The sequence below is a fragment of the Emys orbicularis genome, chromosome 2 (genome assembly GCF_028017835.1).
Source record: "Emys orbicularis isolate rEmyOrb1 chromosome 2, rEmyOrb1.hap1, whole genome shotgun sequence".
Classification (NCBI taxonomy): Eukaryota; Metazoa; Chordata; order Testudines; family Emydidae; genus Emys; species Emys orbicularis.
This window is the reverse complement of record NC_088684.1, coordinates 233,547,647-233,567,896: the sequence shown is the minus strand read 5'-3', so window position 1 is coordinate 233,567,896 and position 20,250 is coordinate 233,547,647. Positions and strand designations below refer to the sequence as shown.

The 20,250-nt window shown below is 44.0% G+C and overlaps 2 protein-coding genes across 8 annotated transcripts in view; one reads left to right on the top strand and one right to left on the bottom strand.

The window, feature by feature from the left end:
* Positions 1-5,865, bottom strand: part of HNRNPA2B1 (heterogeneous nuclear ribonucleoprotein A2/B1) — a 17,532-nt gene extending 11,667 nt beyond the window's left edge. For 4 of the 5 annotated variants that reach the window (XR_010561130.1, XR_010561131.1, XR_010561133.1 and 1 more), the window contains exon 1: positions 3,943-4,165. Coding sequence is in view for 1 of the 5 variants with exons in the window: in XM_065398232.1 (XP_065254304.1) it covers positions 3,943-4,017 (75 nt within the window). In the remaining 4 variants the exon portion in view is untranslated. Of the gene's footprint in view, positions 1-3,942; positions 4,166-5,673 lie in introns of those variants that run through there. The other variant, XR_010561132.1, reaches the window with a different exon arrangement.
* On the top strand, positions 4,843-20,250 carry CBX3 (chromobox 3). 3 transcript variants are annotated; one of them, XM_065398234.1, is made up of 6 exons: positions 4,843-5,227; positions 7,688-7,738; positions 11,624-11,766; positions 14,565-14,730; positions 18,252-18,346; positions 19,588-20,250. In XM_065398234.1, exons 2-6 carry the CDS (start codon positions 7,715-7,717, stop codon positions 19,712-19,714), a joined length of 555 nt encoding a protein of 184 aa, XP_065254306.1. In that variant the 5' UTR covers positions 4,843-5,227; positions 7,688-7,714; the 3' UTR covers positions 19,715-20,250. The 3 variants fall into 3 exon arrangements, with proteins under 3 accessions (XP_065254306.1, XP_065254307.1, XP_065254305.1); XM_065398233.1 differs by lacking the exon at positions 4,843-5,227 and adding an exon at positions 5,920-6,013; XM_065398235.1 differs by lacking the exon at positions 7,688-7,738.

Sequence of the window (20,250 nt, the reverse complement as noted above, 5' to 3'; positions counted from 1 at the left end):
GATATGTACCAGGAGTGGCCAAACCAAGGGTTGCAAGCTTCATGCAGGCTCTTTTGCACTAAGAGCAGCTCGCTGAGCCCCGCCCATCCCCCACCTACCAGACTAGGGCTTCAGCCCTGCAGGAAACACATGCTGAGGCTCAAGGCTTCAGTAGGAGTGGGGTTCAGGCAGGTGCGCCAGGAAACACATGCTGAGGCTCAGGGCTTCAGTAGGAGTGGGGTTCAGGCAGGCGCGCCTGGCTCTCGAACTTCTGAAAATTATAGTATGTGGCTTGGAGGGTCCGTAAGTTTGGCCATCCCTGGTATATAGTATATTAAATATTTTAGGATACTGAAGCAGCAATATATAAAGAGGAGGAATAAAAGCAATTTATCTTAAAATGGCCAACAGCTGAAGTTTATTGAATCAGGGACAATTTTCACTGTGTGCACTATGTCTAGCATGATGGTACCATGATCCTGACTGAGGTGTTAAGATGCTACCATAATACATAAATACGTAATAGCCAAAGTTATGAAGAGCTCAATTAACAGCTGAAGAGTTTATTATGAAACTGGAGAAGAATCACTACGTTGGAAAGGAAGCAGCTATTAGCACAATTAGAAATTTCAAGGTCAGTAAAAGTTTCCAGAGCAGTTTACACCATCAAAAAGATGGAATGAATGCCTTGTTGCATTTGTTTGCCCCGATATTGGATACTTAATTATTCCCTCGCAAAATTCTGCTTACCCACTCACTTGGGTAAGTAATTTTGAAAGGCTAGCTCCTTTTTCCTTTAGAATCATCATGTTTGGGATGAAGAGACATTTACTAATGATAAATTTTGGGAATACCGATAAATTTTAGTGGGTTACTTTTCAAGTCTTCAAAAACATGTCTCTCTCTCGCTCTCTCTTTTTTTTTTTTTTTTTTTTTTAAAGTATTGGCTTGGTCAAATTTGCTCCAATACAGAATTTGTAAAAACTGAGGTTTTACACACACACACACTTTTCAATTTTTGGTTTATTTTAATGGAAATAACTTCAAAAAAATTCCTGCATATTTTATACCGCCAACACTGGAGCATTGGACTAGGGTACAAGAACCTAATAATACTGACCAGAACCAGACTATTAACAAAAGTGTAGCTGGCTAATCTGTTTCACTATTCATGTTGAGAGAAAGAAAAGGTAGTCTAACAGGTAATCAAAAACTAACATTGAGCATTTGAAAAAATACTTAAGGCATTACACAAGATTTTTTTTTTTAAATAGTTTTAAAAGCAGTATCCCCTTCAATGTATTTTCCAGTTGAATTTTCTCATTGACCAATAAATGCTTCTTGATCTTGCCTAAAGACTTCCATAGTGTGCCCCAATAGCTGAAAGAAATTATTGGAGAAAGAATACCGAATCTGCTTTTGATATAGCTGCATATCCTGCTGCGCCTCTCAGGCTCTTCAGTCAGTAGGTAGGTTTGCAACAATGATGTAAAAAGTTTTACTGTTCAATTTTATCATTCTAGTTACTTTACTGCACTGCTGCAAAACAATCTGCAAAGCCTGAAGAAAGCAGCAGGCACACAGAGAGTCTTATCAAAAGCTGAGTCACTACTAACCCCTGTACAGACCCCAAAAATCCCGATTAAAAAAAAAACAAAAAAAACCCCCACAATATTCTTCAAGTTGCTAACAACTGAAAGAGAAGGAATGGGAAGATAAAGGACCTGAATCTACCATTAGTCAATGGGAATATTTGGGCCACTGCATGATGTTATGAGATATTTGCATAAACATTTTATTTTTCACAAAGCACACTCACCTCAAACTCTTAACTGGAGTGGGGGAAAGCAGAGCCAGTGTATGGCAGAAATGGACTGCTAATGAAACTTAGATCAAATTGCTATCATTTGGCATGCAAGCAGAGTACCAAAGCAGGTATTTTTAAATTACATATACTGGCAACAGATGATCTTCAGAAAGTATTTCAAGCCCTGTAAATAATTACTATAATAAGCAGCATTGTTGTAGCCATTTTGGTCCTAGGATATTAGAGAGACAAGACAACAGAAGTTGGTCCAATAAAAGATAGTACCTCCCCACCTGGTCTACCTAGACTCTATGATATGAAACTTCTGGTGATCTGCAGAACACTTGGTAACTAGTTTCTTGCAAGACAGCTAAAATATATATAATTTTGTAATATTTTCACAACACAAGCAATATGCTACTTAGACGAGAGGCAGCCAGCATGACCAGGAAGGAAAAAGGGGTAGCCCAGTAAACAGCCTAGTCCCCCTGTTAAATTGATGTTTGCACTAAGAAAGTTTGAGAACATTATATGCAAAGAACTGTTTTGGGGGGGTGGGGAGGGGGGGTGGGGAGAAAGAGAGAGCATCATGCTGTGACCTAAAATAAAGTAAGTTTCAGTGCTAAAGTTTTCATACTGTGACCGCACACTTCAGTTAAGGATTAGCTACAGAAATAATATTCTGAAGTTTGCCATTGGAGTCTCAACTTTTAATTACCATGTGGTACATCAAAAATAGCATGTCCCAAAGTACAGTACTGACTTGCTCAAGTACGTGACCCCATGCCATGCTCTGCCTTGGATGGCACATGGACTCTGAGTTTTGAGACTTCTAGGGAGTGAAGGGGGAAGGGCACACAGATTACTCTGCTGACAGAAACACACTTTCCACTAGGGAGCTCTGTCGGCATAGCTACACTGATCTAATGTTTGTAGTGAAAAGCAAGGCCTAAGTGTCTCATATGGCAACTTAAAAGAAATCCTTCAGGTAAAATGAAATACCATCAATTAATTCCAAAGTTAACATTAATTGGTATAAAATACACATGACACAAACCATCTGATGGTTTTCCTACGTTCTATTATAATCTTGGTGAAAACTCTTATTTTTGTACAAAATTATAATAAAAGAATAGAGTATAAGCGGTCTTTAGAGCTTTCCATAATGCATCTTCCCCGCACTCGAACGACGGGTAAGATTTTGATGAGTAACTAGGAGTCTGCCCATTCTAAGAGATATTATGTCCCAAGACATGAGCGAATCTCCAAAGGGTGGGGAAATGTGGAACCTCTTTTTGAGAAGACAGCGTCCAATCACAAGGAATGTGTTTTATAGACCACCACCTACAGAGGCAGGGAACAAATGGCTCTAAACTGTTGCAAACTCGAGCACGTTAAGACCATAATCAACAAAAATGGCGGCCAGAGATAGGCGAGCGGGAGCTTCAGATCAGCATCCGAGAACTGCGTGCCCGCCAAAAAAAGGAGCGCCGAAGGATGAGGCCCCTAAGGGATGGGGGGGGGGTGCAGATTCCCCGGTTCCCCAACACCGCGCAGCCTCTACTCAAAAGGAGCTAGTCCTACCGACTCCACGAGTCCTCCTCAGCGCCCCCACCCAACGCGGCAGCAGGACTGGCGCCGCAAAGGCCTGAGAGCATCAAGCGCAAAGCGGCGGCCGCGCCGCGCCCGCCATGTGGCGGTGCCGGGAGACTGGGGCAGCCGCGAGGGGCCAGAGCAGGAAAATGGTTGCTGCTTTGGAGCCCGCGCCCGCTCTGACGAGAGCGATGCCGCAGAGGAGAGGAAAATCTTCTCTGGCCGGCCGCTAAGGGTCGGCTACGGCCGCTCCACCAGCCCCCCGCCCCCGGGAAGAGGGCCCCGGCTACCCCAGCCCCTCTCCCTCGGGCCGGAACAGAACTAGCTACCGCCCTTCTCAGCCAACCCACCTGCTCCCAGACACCCCAACCCCTCCCGCCACGGAGAGATGCTGCTCCTCTCAGCACACCCGCTTCTCCCTACCCGCCACTCCTCTCAGTCGTTTCATGGCGGAGGTTCCCTGCCGCAGGGCCCGGCTGCCTTGCCTCCCCTCCCAGGCCCGGGACCATTCACACACCCCCTCCCGCTGCCATTTTACCCCTCCCCCTCGTTACCGCCATTACCATCTGTGCCTCCCCGGCCTGATCCCGGCGTTTCGCAGGGCCAGAGAGAGAACCGGCTCGCTTACTGCCCTCCATGGTCACCCCTAGGGCGCACGCGGCTCGCTAGCGCAACGGGAGCTCGGTTAAACGGTCTGTCAGGCGGTTCTAGGACTCGCCTCCGTTTGCGCTGTTGCCGCAGCGTGTACCCCCGCCTCCCTGTGCTGCGCACCAGCCCAACGGCCGCCGGCGCTTCCAGAACCTTCCTCCCCTCTAACGTCTCTGCTACGGAAAACCACCAAGTCTCGCCCACTGCGCCACCATGCGCATCAACTAACGGGAAAGTTCCAACTACTAGACCTGCGCTAAAAGCGTACAGTTTTACGAATAAGTCTTTCATTACGTAAATGTACTAACTACTGCAAACCAAAACGCACCTTTCGCAGCTGTACAAGCCAAATTTGCACTATTTGCGTACCATACACCTCGTGGTCTACGTAACCCTGTTTGAGAATAGGACTCAACCTTTCTAGTAATGGCTGCCTTAACTGTTACGTATTTTTAAATGCATCGCCACGCAGTGGTCTGTCCCTCGCTCCCCTTCCCACTCATAACTGTATTCGGCTGTTTTGATCTCGAGTGGAATTAAACACCCCCCCCCGAGACGGCCCGCAGTTCTGCGGAACGCTTCTTTGTGTTTCAATAGCGTAGTAAAAATTCAGCAACTCCATTAGCAATGGCTCTCTCCGGAAAGAGCCGAAACAGGCGTCGTCGTGGACCTACTCCACTTCGGCACTGCCCGGAAAAAAACGAACTAGCACGGACTGTGATTCGATCCACTTCGACAGTTTCCGGAAAGAGCCGAAACAGGAATCACCGCCTAAAATGGCCTCTTCGGCAATTTCCGGCAAAAAAGCCGGAAAGCCTGTCGTGTCCGAGCACAGCCGAAGCTGCTCGGCTCGGAGGCTGCTCCCGCTTCGGGGGGGGGGGGGGGTTCCGGAAATTGCCGAAGCTGCCCGGAGACTGATCCTCGCAGCAAAAGAGATATAATTAGCCAAAGGCCCCCTTTTCCCCACCTGTGGTGCAGGCAGGGACCAGTGGGGCAAACCCGGAGCGCGGTGAGTGCGCGCCCCCGAGATCTCCTTTGTTGGCGGGCTGGTCCCTTTGCCTCGGGCCGCCTGGGAGGAAGTGATAAGTGACCAAATTTTGGCGCCAGCACCGAGACGCCGCCAGCCGGGCCCAAGATCGAGCGAGAAGGGCAGACCCCCCCTGGTAGCCAGCTCCGCGCACAGCGGCCCCGCAACAAAGGGTGAGTGCTGCCTCCGGCTCGCCGGGGAAATGGCGCTTCGGCGGCTCCCCTCCCCCTCGCCGAGCTCAGTGGGGAAATGGCCGCGGTCTCCCGCCGCCCGCCCTCGGGAAAGAGGCCGCGTGGCCCCATCCTCCCCCTCCGGGCAAAGGAGTGAAGCGCCCCGAGCTCCTCTACTGCCCCCCCCCCGAAGACCCCCTCCTCACACACCCCCTCACCCTCCCCGCGCGGGAGCCGCCTCGCCCCGACCAGCCCCCACGTCCCCCCCCTAACCGAGCTGCGAGCCCCCAATCCTCCGCTAACAGCCCCTCGGCCGACGCGGGGACTCTCCCCCGCCGGCTCTGCGCTCGGGCGCTGGGCCCGTCCCGGCTCGGAGCCGCGCCCAGGCAGAGGCTGACAGTGGCCATTCGCCAGGCGGCCATAGCGCGCTCATGGGCCCCGGGACTCACCCAGTCGCTCTCTCGGTCTCCGCGAGGCATCTTGCTTCGCCCAGGCGCTCGCTGAGGCCGCGTCCCCGTGTTTCAAGCTGCCCTCTCGGAGAGAAGCCCTGGCTGGCCCCCCTCTCGCTCCCGCACTGGCGACACGGCAGCAGCAGTGGCAGGAGGCTGCAGCTAGCGTGTAGGCGGCGTTGTGCGCTGTGCCCCGCCGCCAGCCAGCGCGCAGCTCAGCGCTCACACCCCGCAGTAGCCGCCCCAGCCTCTGCCCCCACCCCCTCAGATGTCGCTGCTGCTCAGTGCGCGCAGGGAGCAAGGAGGAGACGGGAAACCCGAGCCGCCGGGCACCATTGAAGTCTGTATCCTTCTCTCTTTCTCTCGCTTCCAATTTAACCTCGCCGTGAATTGGGCAGCGCCCCAAATCCCTTGCAGCTGGGCTCGTGTTTGGTGTAACTGCAGAGGTCCTGCCCCCCCGCCCCCCAACGCCGCCACCGCTGCCCGCCTTTAGCAGCCACCCCAGCTGAAGGGAGGTGGCGGCGTTGGGCGGGAGAAAAGGGAGCTGAGCCCCGGGATCTCTAGTGGGTGCCTCTCCCCCGAGGTAGGCGGAAGGTTCCTGGGCCTCAGCGTGGTGCAATGGGAGGAGAGTGCTTAGACACTGGGGCTGGGGGACAGCCTGGGGAGATGCGGAGGCTCAGCAGGCGCGTACCGTTCACTGGACAAAGCGAAGCCACCCGCACGGGGGGTGGTTTTTTCCCCGCGGTCCGCCTGGCTTAGCCTTGGAGCGCAATGGTCGTGCTTGGCGAGGGGGCAACGTGGCGCTGGGAAAGGGGCCGTCGCTCTCTCTTCAGAGCGGCTGTGTGAAATGGTGGAGGGCGGCTTTGGGCAACGCACATGACTTGCCGGGGCTGCCTGTCGTGTGGCCGCAGCTGTTCCCACCCCGCCACAAGGGGAAGGGGACGCAGGGCTTCCTCCTCTATGTTGGGCTGCGGCTTGGCCCTACTCCGTGTTCGCCTAGTCCCGTTAGGACACCCAGGCCTTTTATGTGCACCCACCACAGGCCTGTCGCGCAGCCTTACCCTTCATCCCTCTACCACGGGCCTTTGTTTCCCTTCTCTCATCTCCTCTCAATGGAGACAAGACGAGGTGCCCAGCAGCAGGGCCCAACCCTCGCCCTCTCCTCCCCCCCCCGACTTGGCTACAATACCACCGCTCTGGCTGCCAGGGGATGAGAATTGGGCGGGATTGCTGAGTCAAAGGCCTCTTCTGGCCTTTAATAAAGGTTTCCTTTTGCCTTGCTCATTTTGTAGTTTGCAGGGATGGGTGGTGAAATCTGTGCCCAGAGGTGATTAGTGTGAGAAACTGTGTGGGGAAGGGGATGAGTTTGCTTCATCCAGATCATATGTTTATATAATCTATTTAGGTTAATGAAATGTATATTTCTTAATTAAGTATTTTAGTCTTCAATATACAATGTGTGCAATTTGGCAGAGTTAATGTCTGTATTAGCCTTAACTCTTGCCTTCTGATCCTTGTTTGCAACATTACAGTTGCTTTAACATAATCTGCAGTTTATATGTATTTCCTGCTGTGTCAGGATTACTGGTAACTCACTACTATATTACACTACAGATACTTAGCTGTTGCTAATTAAAATCTAACTTTTGCATCTTGAAAATGCTTTTAAATATCTCTTGGTTAACTGCTAGAATCAGAACACTTTTCCCATTGGGTTTAAGGAAATATACATCCTAATGGTTCTCCCCATCTCTCTGAAACATCTCTGCCTTATGCTGGTGGAAGGACATTCTTGTAACTCTTCATACACAATCAGTAGCAAGAGTGATGGCTAGCATAATGGTGTGTTTGTGAGTTGACAAGGAAACTAGTAATCTACTTCTCTGGATTTAATCCACACTTGAAATGTTATGTGCAGTGAACACATTGGGGTTGGAACAAGGACCATGATTGTATTGGGATGCCTTTCTCTGAGTAATGTAAACTTCCTTTTAATTGTCATGCATTTTTCTAGTAAAAGCTCTGCAAGTCTGCAATAAAAATGGCCTCCAATAAAACTACATTGGTAAGTTCATGAGCACCTAAAATATATAAGGATTTAACTGAAGTATTTTTCTTCAAAATTATAACTTGGCATCTCCATGTAGAAGATACATCCACATCTCTCCTCCCCAGCATTATTCTGACTAAATTCTCAGATCCAGAAAGTAAGGCTAATAGAAAGGACATTAACTTTGGCTTAAATAAAACTGCCATCTTACAAACAAAACAAAAAAAGTATCTTTTTAATGGAGGCCTGTGCTCCATTTCAGCTCTCTGATTTAAAGTGAAAATTGTTTAATAACCTTTAACAGAAAACACTTTGAATTTTTTAGCCTCCTTTCAGCACCCCATGTAATCCTTTGTGTATTTAAAAAGGGCAAAAACATATTCATTTTAACTTTTCCCTAGCCGTTCAGGGAAAAATGATTGCAACTACAGGAACAGTACAGGATGCGACAGGGCATAATTAATATTGCTGTTGGAACTATTACTAGTAAATAACAATTCGCTTGGATTTCATAGGAGCGAAGATTATTAAATGTCTCCCCCACCTGGACCATTGTAACAGGGCTTTGACAGATATCAAGTTACTGTGAAACTCCTTGATATTAAATTATGATCCAAAAAACTCTGAAATTAAGGACAAATGGATGTCACAGTAGTTGCTCTAATATTCATTTAACTAATGGCAGTATATGTTGCTAAAGGACAGAAGTGTAGAAGCCTGGTGCTAGGTTTACTTAGTGGGAAAATAATAGGCAAACAGATTTTTATATAGCCTAAATGTGGGGAAGGAGGGGAAATTGTGTGCTCTTGTGACATTTACTAAAAAAAAGCTTGTTATTAAACTTATTACTAGTCAGTAAGTACTAATTTATCCCATATCCAGACAAATTAAATACTAATATCACCTCCTGTCCCTTAACTGCCTTATTATTTTTCACTGGACTCCAACAGTGTAAGCAATAACATTGCAAATACTTTATCAAGCTTCAGACCTTCCATTAGAAGTTAGTGCCCCAACTCTCTAACATAAGTGAGGGTAATATCATGCCCGAAATGCTCAGAGGAGGGGAAGAGAACCTATTAATGCAGTCAATATTTTTTTAGGAACTTAGCTGCACAGGTCAGGAAAATCAGTTAATGGTTCCCATAGGAACCATGCTTCTCCCAATGTATGAAGAGGACAGTTAGTGTTTCTCTTGAAACTGTAACTTTGATGTTTCTGACTTTTGTATATCTGAACCATCTACCATAATGCTACATTAATGTAATAATCTTTCACTTGTATAAAATTAAAAAGGTGAGTGATCATACACTGAAGGTAATATGTGTGTGCATACTTTTTATGTGAATTTTGAATGTGGGAAAGAGAAGCAAAGTACACTTTATTTGAACATGCAACATTAAAATGCCCAGGATATGGTGTTCTCCGATATGGGACTCAGAAAAATGGGTCTAGTGACTCTTCTTCCCATTAACAACTTCAAATACTGTGTGTTTCTGTTGGGTGAAGTGCATGTAGAAGCATACATCCATGGAGCATCCAAAATTTGAGCTGAATGCACAATTTTTCTTCAGGCCATGTAGTCAAATATGCATAATAGAATGTAGTGAGGGGCAAGAAGAAAAGTTTGAACATCTGTCCTTGTGTACATATGAGGCACGCTTAAATCAGTAATGTCCAATAAATTTCAAGTGTTCATGATGGTTTTTCAAGCAAGCTTTTTAAACAAAGCTCATATTCTTCCATGGAAGGCTTTGTACATGCCAAACTTTGTTTTTTTAATTGACTTAGAGGTCTAAAAAGCATTTGTACTTAAATTATGAGAATAAGAGGGTGAATTATTTTTTTCACTTTCTCAAAATAATTCACTGTGGTACTGAGTCAAAGCCCAAAGGAGAATCTTTCAGAAAGTTATATTAATTTGAATATATGTTTACTCATCAACTATAACTATAGTGTTGCTACTATTGTGCTATGAGCATTATGTCACTTGTTCTTCACTTTTTGCTATTTTTCCATCTCTACCTATTTCTCTCTTCTGTCCTTCACTCCTTCTTTTTCTTTCCTTTAAAGGAAGCTGCCTTCAGAGGATAGCTTGACATCTTCATATATTTCCTTTATCTGTGTCTTTATTTTACATCCTTGTTCTCTTTTAGAATTCTCTCTCTCTCTCTGGAGGCCAAAAAATACCTGTGATTAAGTTAGCACTGTTCAGACATTGGTGCTTTGCTCAAAATATCTCTGGGACATACAAATAAAGATTTAAATAAGATTGTAAATGCTTGCGCTACTTTAAATCACCCTGTCCCCCAAACAAACACCACATTTGGTATCTTTATATGCATAAGCTCACTGTTTAGAATAGAAATCTTGAAACCTATTTCCTTTTTTGTATTTTGCTGTATGAACCTTCAATTTGTAGGTTTCTAACCAGGAGTCTGAAGTTGGTGGCATTTGGGAAGGACTAATTAGGAAAAGGATCCTCAAGGATTATGTATCTTTTTGAAAAGAAGTACAAAAAACTTGAAAATCTTAAATTACAGAAAGTGGAAAGAACTAACTTTGAGCCTGACAGACTTGATGATATCCCCTTTAAAAAACAGAACACCCACCCTTTCCCAAACGCATCTAAAACTTACGTAGAGTTTCAAAACAAATGCTTCATTGCTTTCTCAAAATGTCAGTGTTAATTGCAGATAGTACTCATGACAAACGTTATAATAGCAGGCCTGTGTTCAGTAGGAAAATAGTTTGGTAAGGGAAATGTGACAGCACTACTTAATTTAATGCTCCCATAGGACTACAGTACATTGTGGGAGTTTCAAAGTCCTGCTGCCATTTTGAATGCTTTCCCATAAGGAGCACATCCAAAATGGCAACCAAAACTCTCCACTTAGACCCATAGAGCTCCAAACACTCAATGTGACAGTACTAGACTTGTTTCAAGCCTTTTAGGATTATGAACAAGGAAATTTTAAAATATACCTTGTGTCCTTCTAATGCATTTAACTGTGCCTTATTAAACTTGGAATGCCTTGAGGATGATGTGGATGTAATTAATTTTATTTTAAGCATTTAAAGGATGTTATACAACAATGTATCTAATGTACACTTAAATACAACATCTCTGTAAAGTTTTAATTAGAGAAATTTTATATATTAAGTGCTGTTCTTTAAGTGTAGCTATCTTAGGTTTTTGAACCTCTGTAACATGTGTTTGAGTGAAAGTTACATTGGTGTATGGGTAAAGATGGGGGAGAATGGCAGCTATGGAATGTTACAAGTAACACATCCTGCTGGCAGCTGTTATCAGTTATTGTTGGGCATCCAGCTTGGTATAGCAATATGACTTTAGCTCTTCTCCCCTCCACACTTTTACTTTTTTGGAGGGAGTGGGAGGAAAGTAGTAATTAATTGCCTTTAGTTTTCTCTCTTAGTAGCCAGAATATCATCCCCTTTCTGTTTTGTCCGCCTCCCCCACAGTTCCTTTAATGCTTTGTCTTTTGTATATGCCTTTATGCTGTTCCTAATACACTGCCTTTTTTGTGGGTGTTCAGTTACATTTACTCTAGAAGTTCTTGTAAATTTTGAGTCTTTGGCACTAGAGGAAGGAGTGGAATGACAATTAAGGGAAAGGAGGCATTGATTGCATAGGCAAAAACATTTTGCCTTTAAAAAAGACTGTTTCTCGGTGTTGGGTATTTTATTAAACAACTTACAAAAAATGGCACTCAGATTACCTGCACTAACCTAATAGGAATTTGAGCCCTGGACCCAGTATGAATAAGTTGCCATTTCTCTGCTATGTAGTGAGTAAAGGTTGTGCTTGGCCATTGAAGTAGCTACATAAAGCAATATAAAATATATTATTATAAATATAATTTTTAACTTCTTTTATAGCACAAAATGGGAAAGAAACAGAATGGCAAAGGTAAAAAAGTTGAAGAAGCAGAGCCTGAAGAATTTGTTGTGGAGAAAGTCCTGGACAGACGTGTAGTGAATGGGAAGGTTGAATACTTCTTGAAATGGAAAGGATTTACAGAGTAAGGAATTCCAAATGTATTTTTTTTCTGGTAGCCCCTAAAATCCATTATATACTTTCCACTGTATTGCCTGTCGAAGTAAAGGCTTTTCTACGTGTCAAACACGACAGTGGTGCAGCTGCACTGTTTCAGTGAAGACTGACTATGCCGATGGAAAAACGCCACCTCACAGAGAGATGGTCGCTAGGTTGATGGGGGAAAAACCTTGCACTGTGTACGCTGGGAGTTAGGTCAGTTTAACTGCATTGCTTGGGGTGTGGATTTTTCACAACCCTGAGCAACATAGTTATACCAACATAAGTTCGTAGTGTAGACCATGCCTAAGAGTGAATAGCCTTTCATTTAGAATGACTTGATATTTTAAACTTGTAAAAGGCAAAGGGATGTTGTATACTGGAGCTTCTGTTGGTTGCTCATCAGACTTCAGTAGCCCATAGCACTTCAAAACAAGCAGATCTATTTTAAGTATGTATTCATTCTTCTGACTAACCTCTTAAAGATTTTTTGAGACCACGGTGGAAGAAAATCTGAAGTAACTGTAGTATTCAGTAAGGCCTCAGTAATAGTTGTACTTTGTCACTGTTTCTCAGTATAGATGTGCACATAAACACCTTTTATTGATATAACTGTATCCACATTAGATGTTGCACTGATTTAACTTTTTTTTTTAATTGATAGCTAAATTGGTGCTAAAGCACTGTAGACAAACCCTGACCCCATATAGTTAAGATATGGATAGCTAAGCTCAATTCACTCAAGAGGAACTTGGGGCTTGCTTGACTAGTGAATCACTCTGCTGAATGTTAATTGTGGGAGATTACACTTCATCAGCTGCAAAAAAAAAAAAAAAAAAAAAAAATCCCTTAAACATATCTCCTACCTACTGTTAGAACACATCCACAGTCTTGCACACATTACTCCTAGGGGAATTCTGCGCCACTGCACGCACACAGAATTCATGTCCCTTTGTAGATTTATTTGCTTCCCTGCAGAAAATGATAGGGCAAGGTGGGCGCCTGGGGATGTCCATGGGCATAGCTCACTGAGGCATGAACCCCGCCCCCACCACCACCTCTGTTTGGGGGGCAATTTGCCTCTGCCTCTCTCTCTCCCCCCCCCCCCCCCCTTCTGCTAGCACAGAACTGGCTGGGTGAAGGAGGGTGCCGCTTGGCTCCGCTGACTGCACCTGGACACTGCCTCCTGGGTTCTAGTGCTAGTCGTGCTCCCCTTCTGTGTGCTGGGAGCCATCCTGTTCTCTGTACAACAGTGAGTGCCCATGGGGGGAAGGGAGGGTGGGGTGGGAGGAAGGAGCAGGGGGAGGGGCATGAGGGAAGGGGAGGGGATGGGGGGGGGAAGTAGGGAAATAGGGGGAGGAAGCGGGAGCCCTGCATGGGGTGTCCCCTTGGCAGCAGCTAGGGCTCCCCTGTTAAGCAGGCCTATTGAACCCCCACCCCTCCGTGCACCTGGACCACCCCAAAAAGCCCCCCAGACTCCTATCCCACTGAGCCCCAACTAGCTGCACCCGAACCATTCCTGCTGAGCACCTCACACCCAGCCCCCACCCCCACACATCCGGACTGCCCCTGCTGAGCCCCAACGACCTTCAGGACCATCCTGCAGAGTCCCATTGCCCCTCTGCGTGGAACTCCCCAACGAGCCTCTGTGCATCCAGATCCCTCCCTCCCCCTGCACTTGGGTCCCCCGCTGAGCTACTTGCACCCAGATTGCCCCTCACAAAATCCTCTCACCCCACATCTGGATCCCCCCACACTAAGCCCCTCTACACTTGGATCCTGCTGGGCTGAGCCTGCCTGCCCACACCTATTGCACCTGGCACAGAGGGGCAGGGTCCCAGGGTGTTTTGGGGGCAGGCCTGGCCCTTGTGCTGTGTCAGGGTTGAGTGCAGCCTCATGGCTGAGTCCCTGTCCCGGGGGGTGGGGTGGGCTGCAGGGTTATATACGTCTGTGCAGCCAGTGGCCTGTGCTCTCCACTGCCATGCTGGAGCCTCCACATTTATTTATTGACTAATACAAATTTGCAAAATTTTAAAATGTGCACAGAATTTTTATTTTTTAGCACAGAATTCCCTCAGGAGTAACACATTTATGTTATAATTGCATATTGCTCCAAATAGTCACGCTATGGTTGCCCATGTATTATCTCCTAAAGTGCATATTCTGCTCAGATGTATGTAGCAGTAACTTGTTTAGTCTGGATGTTTACGGGACTTGCCTCCAGATACCCAATTATATTTCTTGGGGATTCCCTGTATATGCAGTGTTTGGTACTGGTGCATATGATGGACTGAGAAGGCACTTATCCTTTTGTAGGGACACAGTTAAAAGATTTGACATTAAGTAGCAAATAAAACTAAGCACACTTGGATAGTTTTCAGACTTAGTTAGTTTTTCCTCATGCCCCCAGACAGTTTATTTATATGGTTCCCTATCTGTATTTGAAGGTCTTTAAATAGGAAGGGAGTAGATCTTCAAGGGCCAGTCAGCTTCTACAGTGTGGGTGGGTAGGGTTTTTTTTTTTTTTTTAAAGTTGTGGATAGGGATGTCTTTACTGTATCTTCTGTCAGCAGTTGTTCTGCAGCAATAACAGAACAGAGCATAACTCTAAGTGCATATCTGATGATTGCAAGGTAATTTAAGAAAATAAAGTAGATTCACCTCCGGTTTAAGAAGCCTGTTTTACGTAATGGGGAAATGTTTTGCTTACTGTGAGTTATGTGGCCAAATTAGGTTTCTGGGCTTTTGATAGTCTTTCATGAGCTAGCTGTATGTGTGTTTCAGTGCTGACAACACATGGGAGCCTGAAGAAAACTTAGATTGTCCAGAGTTAATCGAAGCCTTTCTGAACTCCCAGAAAGCTGGTAAAGAAAAAACAGATGGTGGGAAAAGAAAATCTTTATCAGATAGTGAATCTGATGACAGTAAATCAAAGAAAAAGAGGGATTCTGTAAGTATGTTAAAGTTGTTGCTATACAAATGCTTTTTCTTATGTTGAATGTTTGTACCTATATTTAAAAAAATTCTAGGGGTGATCAAGGGAATTATAGACAAGCCATACATCTATATCTAGAAAATTGGTTTAGAACAATAATTTCAAAACCGAATAACAAAACACCTGGAAGCTCATGATATGATAGGGTCTAACCAGCATGGCTTCTGCAAAAGAAAGTTGTCTCACTAATATATTTGAACATGACAAAGTAGTGAATAAATATAGTCAATCAATTCTTCCTTAGACTTCCAAAAGGCTTTTGACAAGGTTCCACTAAAGAAGCTAAGTATTCCTGGGTGAGAATATTCTTAGTGGTCTAGTAGATAATGAAGCAGAGAATAGGATTAAATGGTCAATTTTCATCATGGGTTACGGTGCCTCAAGGTTTTGTCTTAGGTCCAATGTTTTAATATATTAATGATTTGGAAAGGGGGGTGAGTGTTGCTACTAACATTTTGCAAATGAAAAAGATGTTTAGGTTAGTCATGACCAGAGGGGGCTGAAGAATTTCAGAAAGACCTAAACAAACTAGATGAATAGGCAACATGATGGTGAATGATTTCATTGTTGACAAGTGCAAAATAATATATTGGAGGGGAAAAACTTAAATGTCTTGCAGGATTCTAAAGTAACTATTCATTCAAGCAAGGGACCTGGGTGTCATTGTAGACAGCTCACTGAAAAAATTTTGTTCAGCTGTGGTATTTACTTATTTAAAAAAAAAAAAAAAAAGTTAGGATGCATAGGGCAGTGGTTTTCAAACTGCGGGTCATGGCCTGCCTCTGCACCCCGGCTGTAACGCTGACTGGGAGTTGACAGAGGTTAGCCTGTGCCCCAATCCCCTGCCCCAGCCCTGAGCCCCCCCCTCAAACCCTGAGCCCCCTCCTACACCGCAAACCCCTCATCCCCAGCCCCACCCCAGAGCGTTTACCTAGAGCCCTGCTCCAGCCCTGAGCCCCCCCCAAACCTGGAGTACCCTCCTGAACCCCAACCCCTGCAGCCCTCACCCCCACACCCCAACCCTCTGCCCCAGCCATGAGCCCCTCCCACACTCCCAACCCCTCATCCCCAGCTCCATTGGGTTGTGGGCATCAACACTTTTCTTCAACTGCGTCGCCAGAAAAAAAGTTTGAAAACCACTGGCATAGGAGATAGGATGGTGAATAATACAAATATTATAATTCCTTTATATAAATCAGTGTATAGCCTCATATGGAATACTGTATATAGTATTGATCACCCCATTGCAAAAAGGATATTGTACAACTGGGGGCGGGGGGTCAGAGAAGAGCAGTAAGACCAATCAAAGGCATAGATAAACTCATGTGAAGAGAAATTGAAAGACTGGGATTATTTACTGTAGAAAGGAGACAACTAAAAGGGAACATGATAAAAGTATACACATTAGGTAATGGTATAGAGAAGGTAGATTGGGAACTCCTGTTTCCCTGTCTCATAACACAATGACAAAGGGACATTCAATGAAATTTAAAAGGTGGGAAATTCAAAAACAGTAAAAAGAAATACTTTTCACCCAATGGATAATTAAACTGTGGAATTCATTACAATAGGAAGTCACTCAGGCCAAATACTTAAGATATTAACTTAGTTCCTGAAACTTTATTGTCCCTTACAAAATTTGTCATTAATCTGGATATTCCTGATACCCATGTCCAACCCCTTTTTTAAATCTTAGCAATTAGAGATCAGGATGAGACCTCTGGGGGCATATTATCCCATGTCTACCTACTGTGGGGATTTTACACCTTCCTCTGAAGCATCGGGTGTTGGCCGTTGTCCGACAGCATACTGGACTAGATGGACCTTGGATCTGACCTAGTATGGCAATTCCTATTTTCCTATGAACTAAAACAGTAAAAGTTGATAACTCTTGAAAGTCAAAGAAATCAACTCCTGTATCTGGATCTGTTCTCACATCATCTAAATGTACAGTACTTTAAAGGGATGCTGTTGATTAGTTTAGGCCTTAAATGACTTAACTTCAAAGTAATTATCTCATGGGTAAAATCCTTCCATGTCTGCATCTGAAAATAGGGGTAGGGGAAAAGACACCATTGCCATTTAAGACCATCAAAGGGAGAAAAAGGTAACTGGTCATCTCTACCTAGAGCTGTTCTTTACCTTTTATTACTGATGCACAAAAGTACACAGTGGCCGTTAGTTATGAAACAAAATTATTTGACATGAGACACTTAAGTTGGTAGAACTGTCTACATTGTAGATCTTATAAATAAGGCTGCAAGTCTTTCATGGAGGTCTTGGAAGTCACGGATTCTGTGACTTTCTGGGACCTCCGTGTCTTCTGCAGCAGCCGGTGCGGCTGACCCTATGGCTGCCCGAGCAGCTGGGGCAGCCCTGAGGCGAACCGCACCAGCCGCTGCTCTGGGAGCAGTGAAGTCATGGATCGGTCATGGGTGGTGACTTCTTGTTTACTGCCTGTGACCTGTCCATGACTTTTACTAAAAATACCTGTGACTAAATTGTAGCCTTACTTATAAGAGGGATTTTTTTGTTTAGTCTTAAGGGTATGGTCCTGTAAACAATGACTGCATACTCTTGGTTATTCCTGCATGGTACCATTGACATCACTGTGATTTTTCAAGAGGAAGTAACTGTTTGCAGGCTTGGATTTTAAATTCTCTGCAGAAATCACTTCTAACTCAGAGCTATTGCCGGCTCCTAAACTCAGGAAATTGGCTGCAGTTTGCATGTCACTGATACAATCATGCAGGTGAACTAACGGATGCTATGATGTTCCCTGACCTTTACACTAAGCTTCCACTAGAAAGATGCTTCCTGCCTTATCTAGTTTTCTGAAATAAATGTGTATATTAATGATGTAAATTCATCTTTTTTGCTAAATTTAACTAATTCATTCTAAAGCAGTGGTTCTTAACCTGGGGTCCCCTGACCCCAGCTTCTCTCCCCCCTCTTCTTCCCCCCCCCGCCCCCCCAAAAAAATTCCCCACCAGTTGCTGTCCCGCCCGTCAGGGTAAGCAGCTGGCACGCCGGGACACTTTGTTTACTTAGGCTTACCTCCGTCGCCTGCGGACGCTCGAGGTAAACAAACCATCTCGGCCCGCCAGCGGCTTATCCTGATGGCCCGGGAGCCAAAGTTTGCTGACCCCTGAGTTATAGGGTCGGCTTATGAATGGGTCATAAAAATTTTCCATTTTTACTTATCCATCGGGGGGGAGGGGGGGATCGGCTTATAGACGAACCGGCTTATGATTGAATATATATGGGACTTCAACGAGTTTTGATAAGGGGTGCGAGAACATATTTTTGAGAACCAAAGGGGTGCAGGCTGCAGTAAAGGTTAAGAACCACTGTTCTAAAGTGTAAAATGACAAAATAAGTCTTGACTTGATGTAAGCTATAACTTGTCTGAAACTTGCCTTAAAATGATGTAAAATTAATGTTAAACTAGATGTGACTTTCAACCTTTTTAATAGGTTGATAAACCAAGGGGGTTTGCAAGAGGTCTTGATCCTGAGCGGATAATTGGAGCCACAGATAGCAGCGGAGAACTTATGTTTCTCATGAAATGGTAAGTGATGTACAGACATCTCTGATCCAAAGTGTTTAAACTGGTGAGAAACTATTTCCTTTTTGGAGTGAGACAGGAAAGATGACAATTTACTTGTTTCTGTGTTTGGGAATACCTGTCCTGAGCAAATAGTAAGTAGAGTAAGATTGGAATCTCATTTCTAATATTCATTGGTCAAACTAATGAGACTGAATTCATGCTTTTGAGCGCAGGTGTGTGGACAGTGCAATAGTCGCTTCCATCCCTTTATTTAAATGTCTAATTTTGCTCCCAATGAAGTCCAACTGAGTTGCCCCAAAAATATCAGTCTCACTTGTTTGCCATATTGAGACACTTAAAGATTTGCACTTTAGAAGACTCTGTTACTCATCATCTTAAAAACCTCCGGTAGTGGATATGTGAAGTTTGGGATGTAGATAAAATGCAGGTTGTTGCAATTTGGAATTTCTGTAGCGTTATTAAATGAAGAAATGAAACACCAGAGAAAAATACAACAAAAATGAGAGAACTTGTTCTTTCTTATTTCCTGTCTTTGTGGCTAGCTTATACTTTGTTATATGCAACAAGCCTACTTCTAATATGCAGGTGTGCAGCAGGCATGTGAAATCAGTAAAAGTTTTTTAAAATACAGGGGTATCAACTGTCTTGCATTTTCTTTCACTCTGACACAGGTTCAGAAGTTGCAATCTGATAACTTTTTTTATTGCATGTATTCTAATTGGATGTAATAGTTCGTGATTGTCAGATTTACCCAGAGTGACACTGTAAATTAACTGTCTGTGACACCTGTCTGAAAAGTTTTACATGAGATTAGAAGCAATATGTAATACTAGACAGGTTATCCTTTATGTTACTGTGTAGTCAGTGTTTTCTTTGTGCAGGGTTTCCCTTTTTGTCTGTGTGGATTTCTGAAACAGGAAAGAGAAACATTTTTTTTAATTGAGGAAAAATGTGACTGTAAAACACAAATTGGCAGGGAAAACTGGGGACTGCTATATTGAAACTGCTATTAACTAGAAATTGTGATCTTTAATTGATGTCCTTTTAAGAGGACCTTCTCCAAGTGATGACCTCTGGAAAGTTGCTAATGGTGATTAACGAGGATAGATTTTTCTAAAATTAAACTCCTACCTCCGCTCTTTGATCATGAAATATATTCTAATATCAATTTCAAACCCATCTGGTTTAGTAATAGCTCTTAAACTCAAGACTTGTTTGTTTTTTAAACCCTCCCCTCTTAGGAAAGACTCGGATGAGGCAGACTTGGTGCTGGCCAAAGAAGCTAACATGAAATGTCCTCAGATTGTAATCGCTTTTTATGAAGAGCGACTAACTTGGCATTCGTGTCCGGAAGATGAAGCACAATAATCATTTGCATTGCTTTTTTTATATATATATGAATATGAAAACCTGGATTTTGATTTTATTCTTTGATTTATTAGCAATGTGAGAAAACCTCTACATTCTAATGAGAATTGAGTTTGATATGTTTGTTTTTTGAAGTAGTGTGTTTTGCATCAACAGCAAGTAAATAAAGGCTTTCTGCAACTTGCTTCATTAATGACAGGACAGCATTTGATACTATTTCCTCCATATTAGGTAAAGGCTTTTATATACCTTCATGATCCTCCATAGTTATTACTGAATCATAACAAATGTTTAAACAAACTCACAGATGTTTTATAGTCTTCTATGCTATTGATGTGCATGTATCTTCTTTACCCCAACCTAGCCCCATAACATGTAGAACCATTCTTTTTAGTATTTGAGGTAATGTAGTCCCAAAGAGGCCAGGTAAAAACTAACTTTGTAGTAATTTGAATGTTATCATACTGTATATTGTTTACTTTATTGTAAATACTGGTGAACAGTGGTCAATAAAATAGTTTTATATTCTTCCTTTA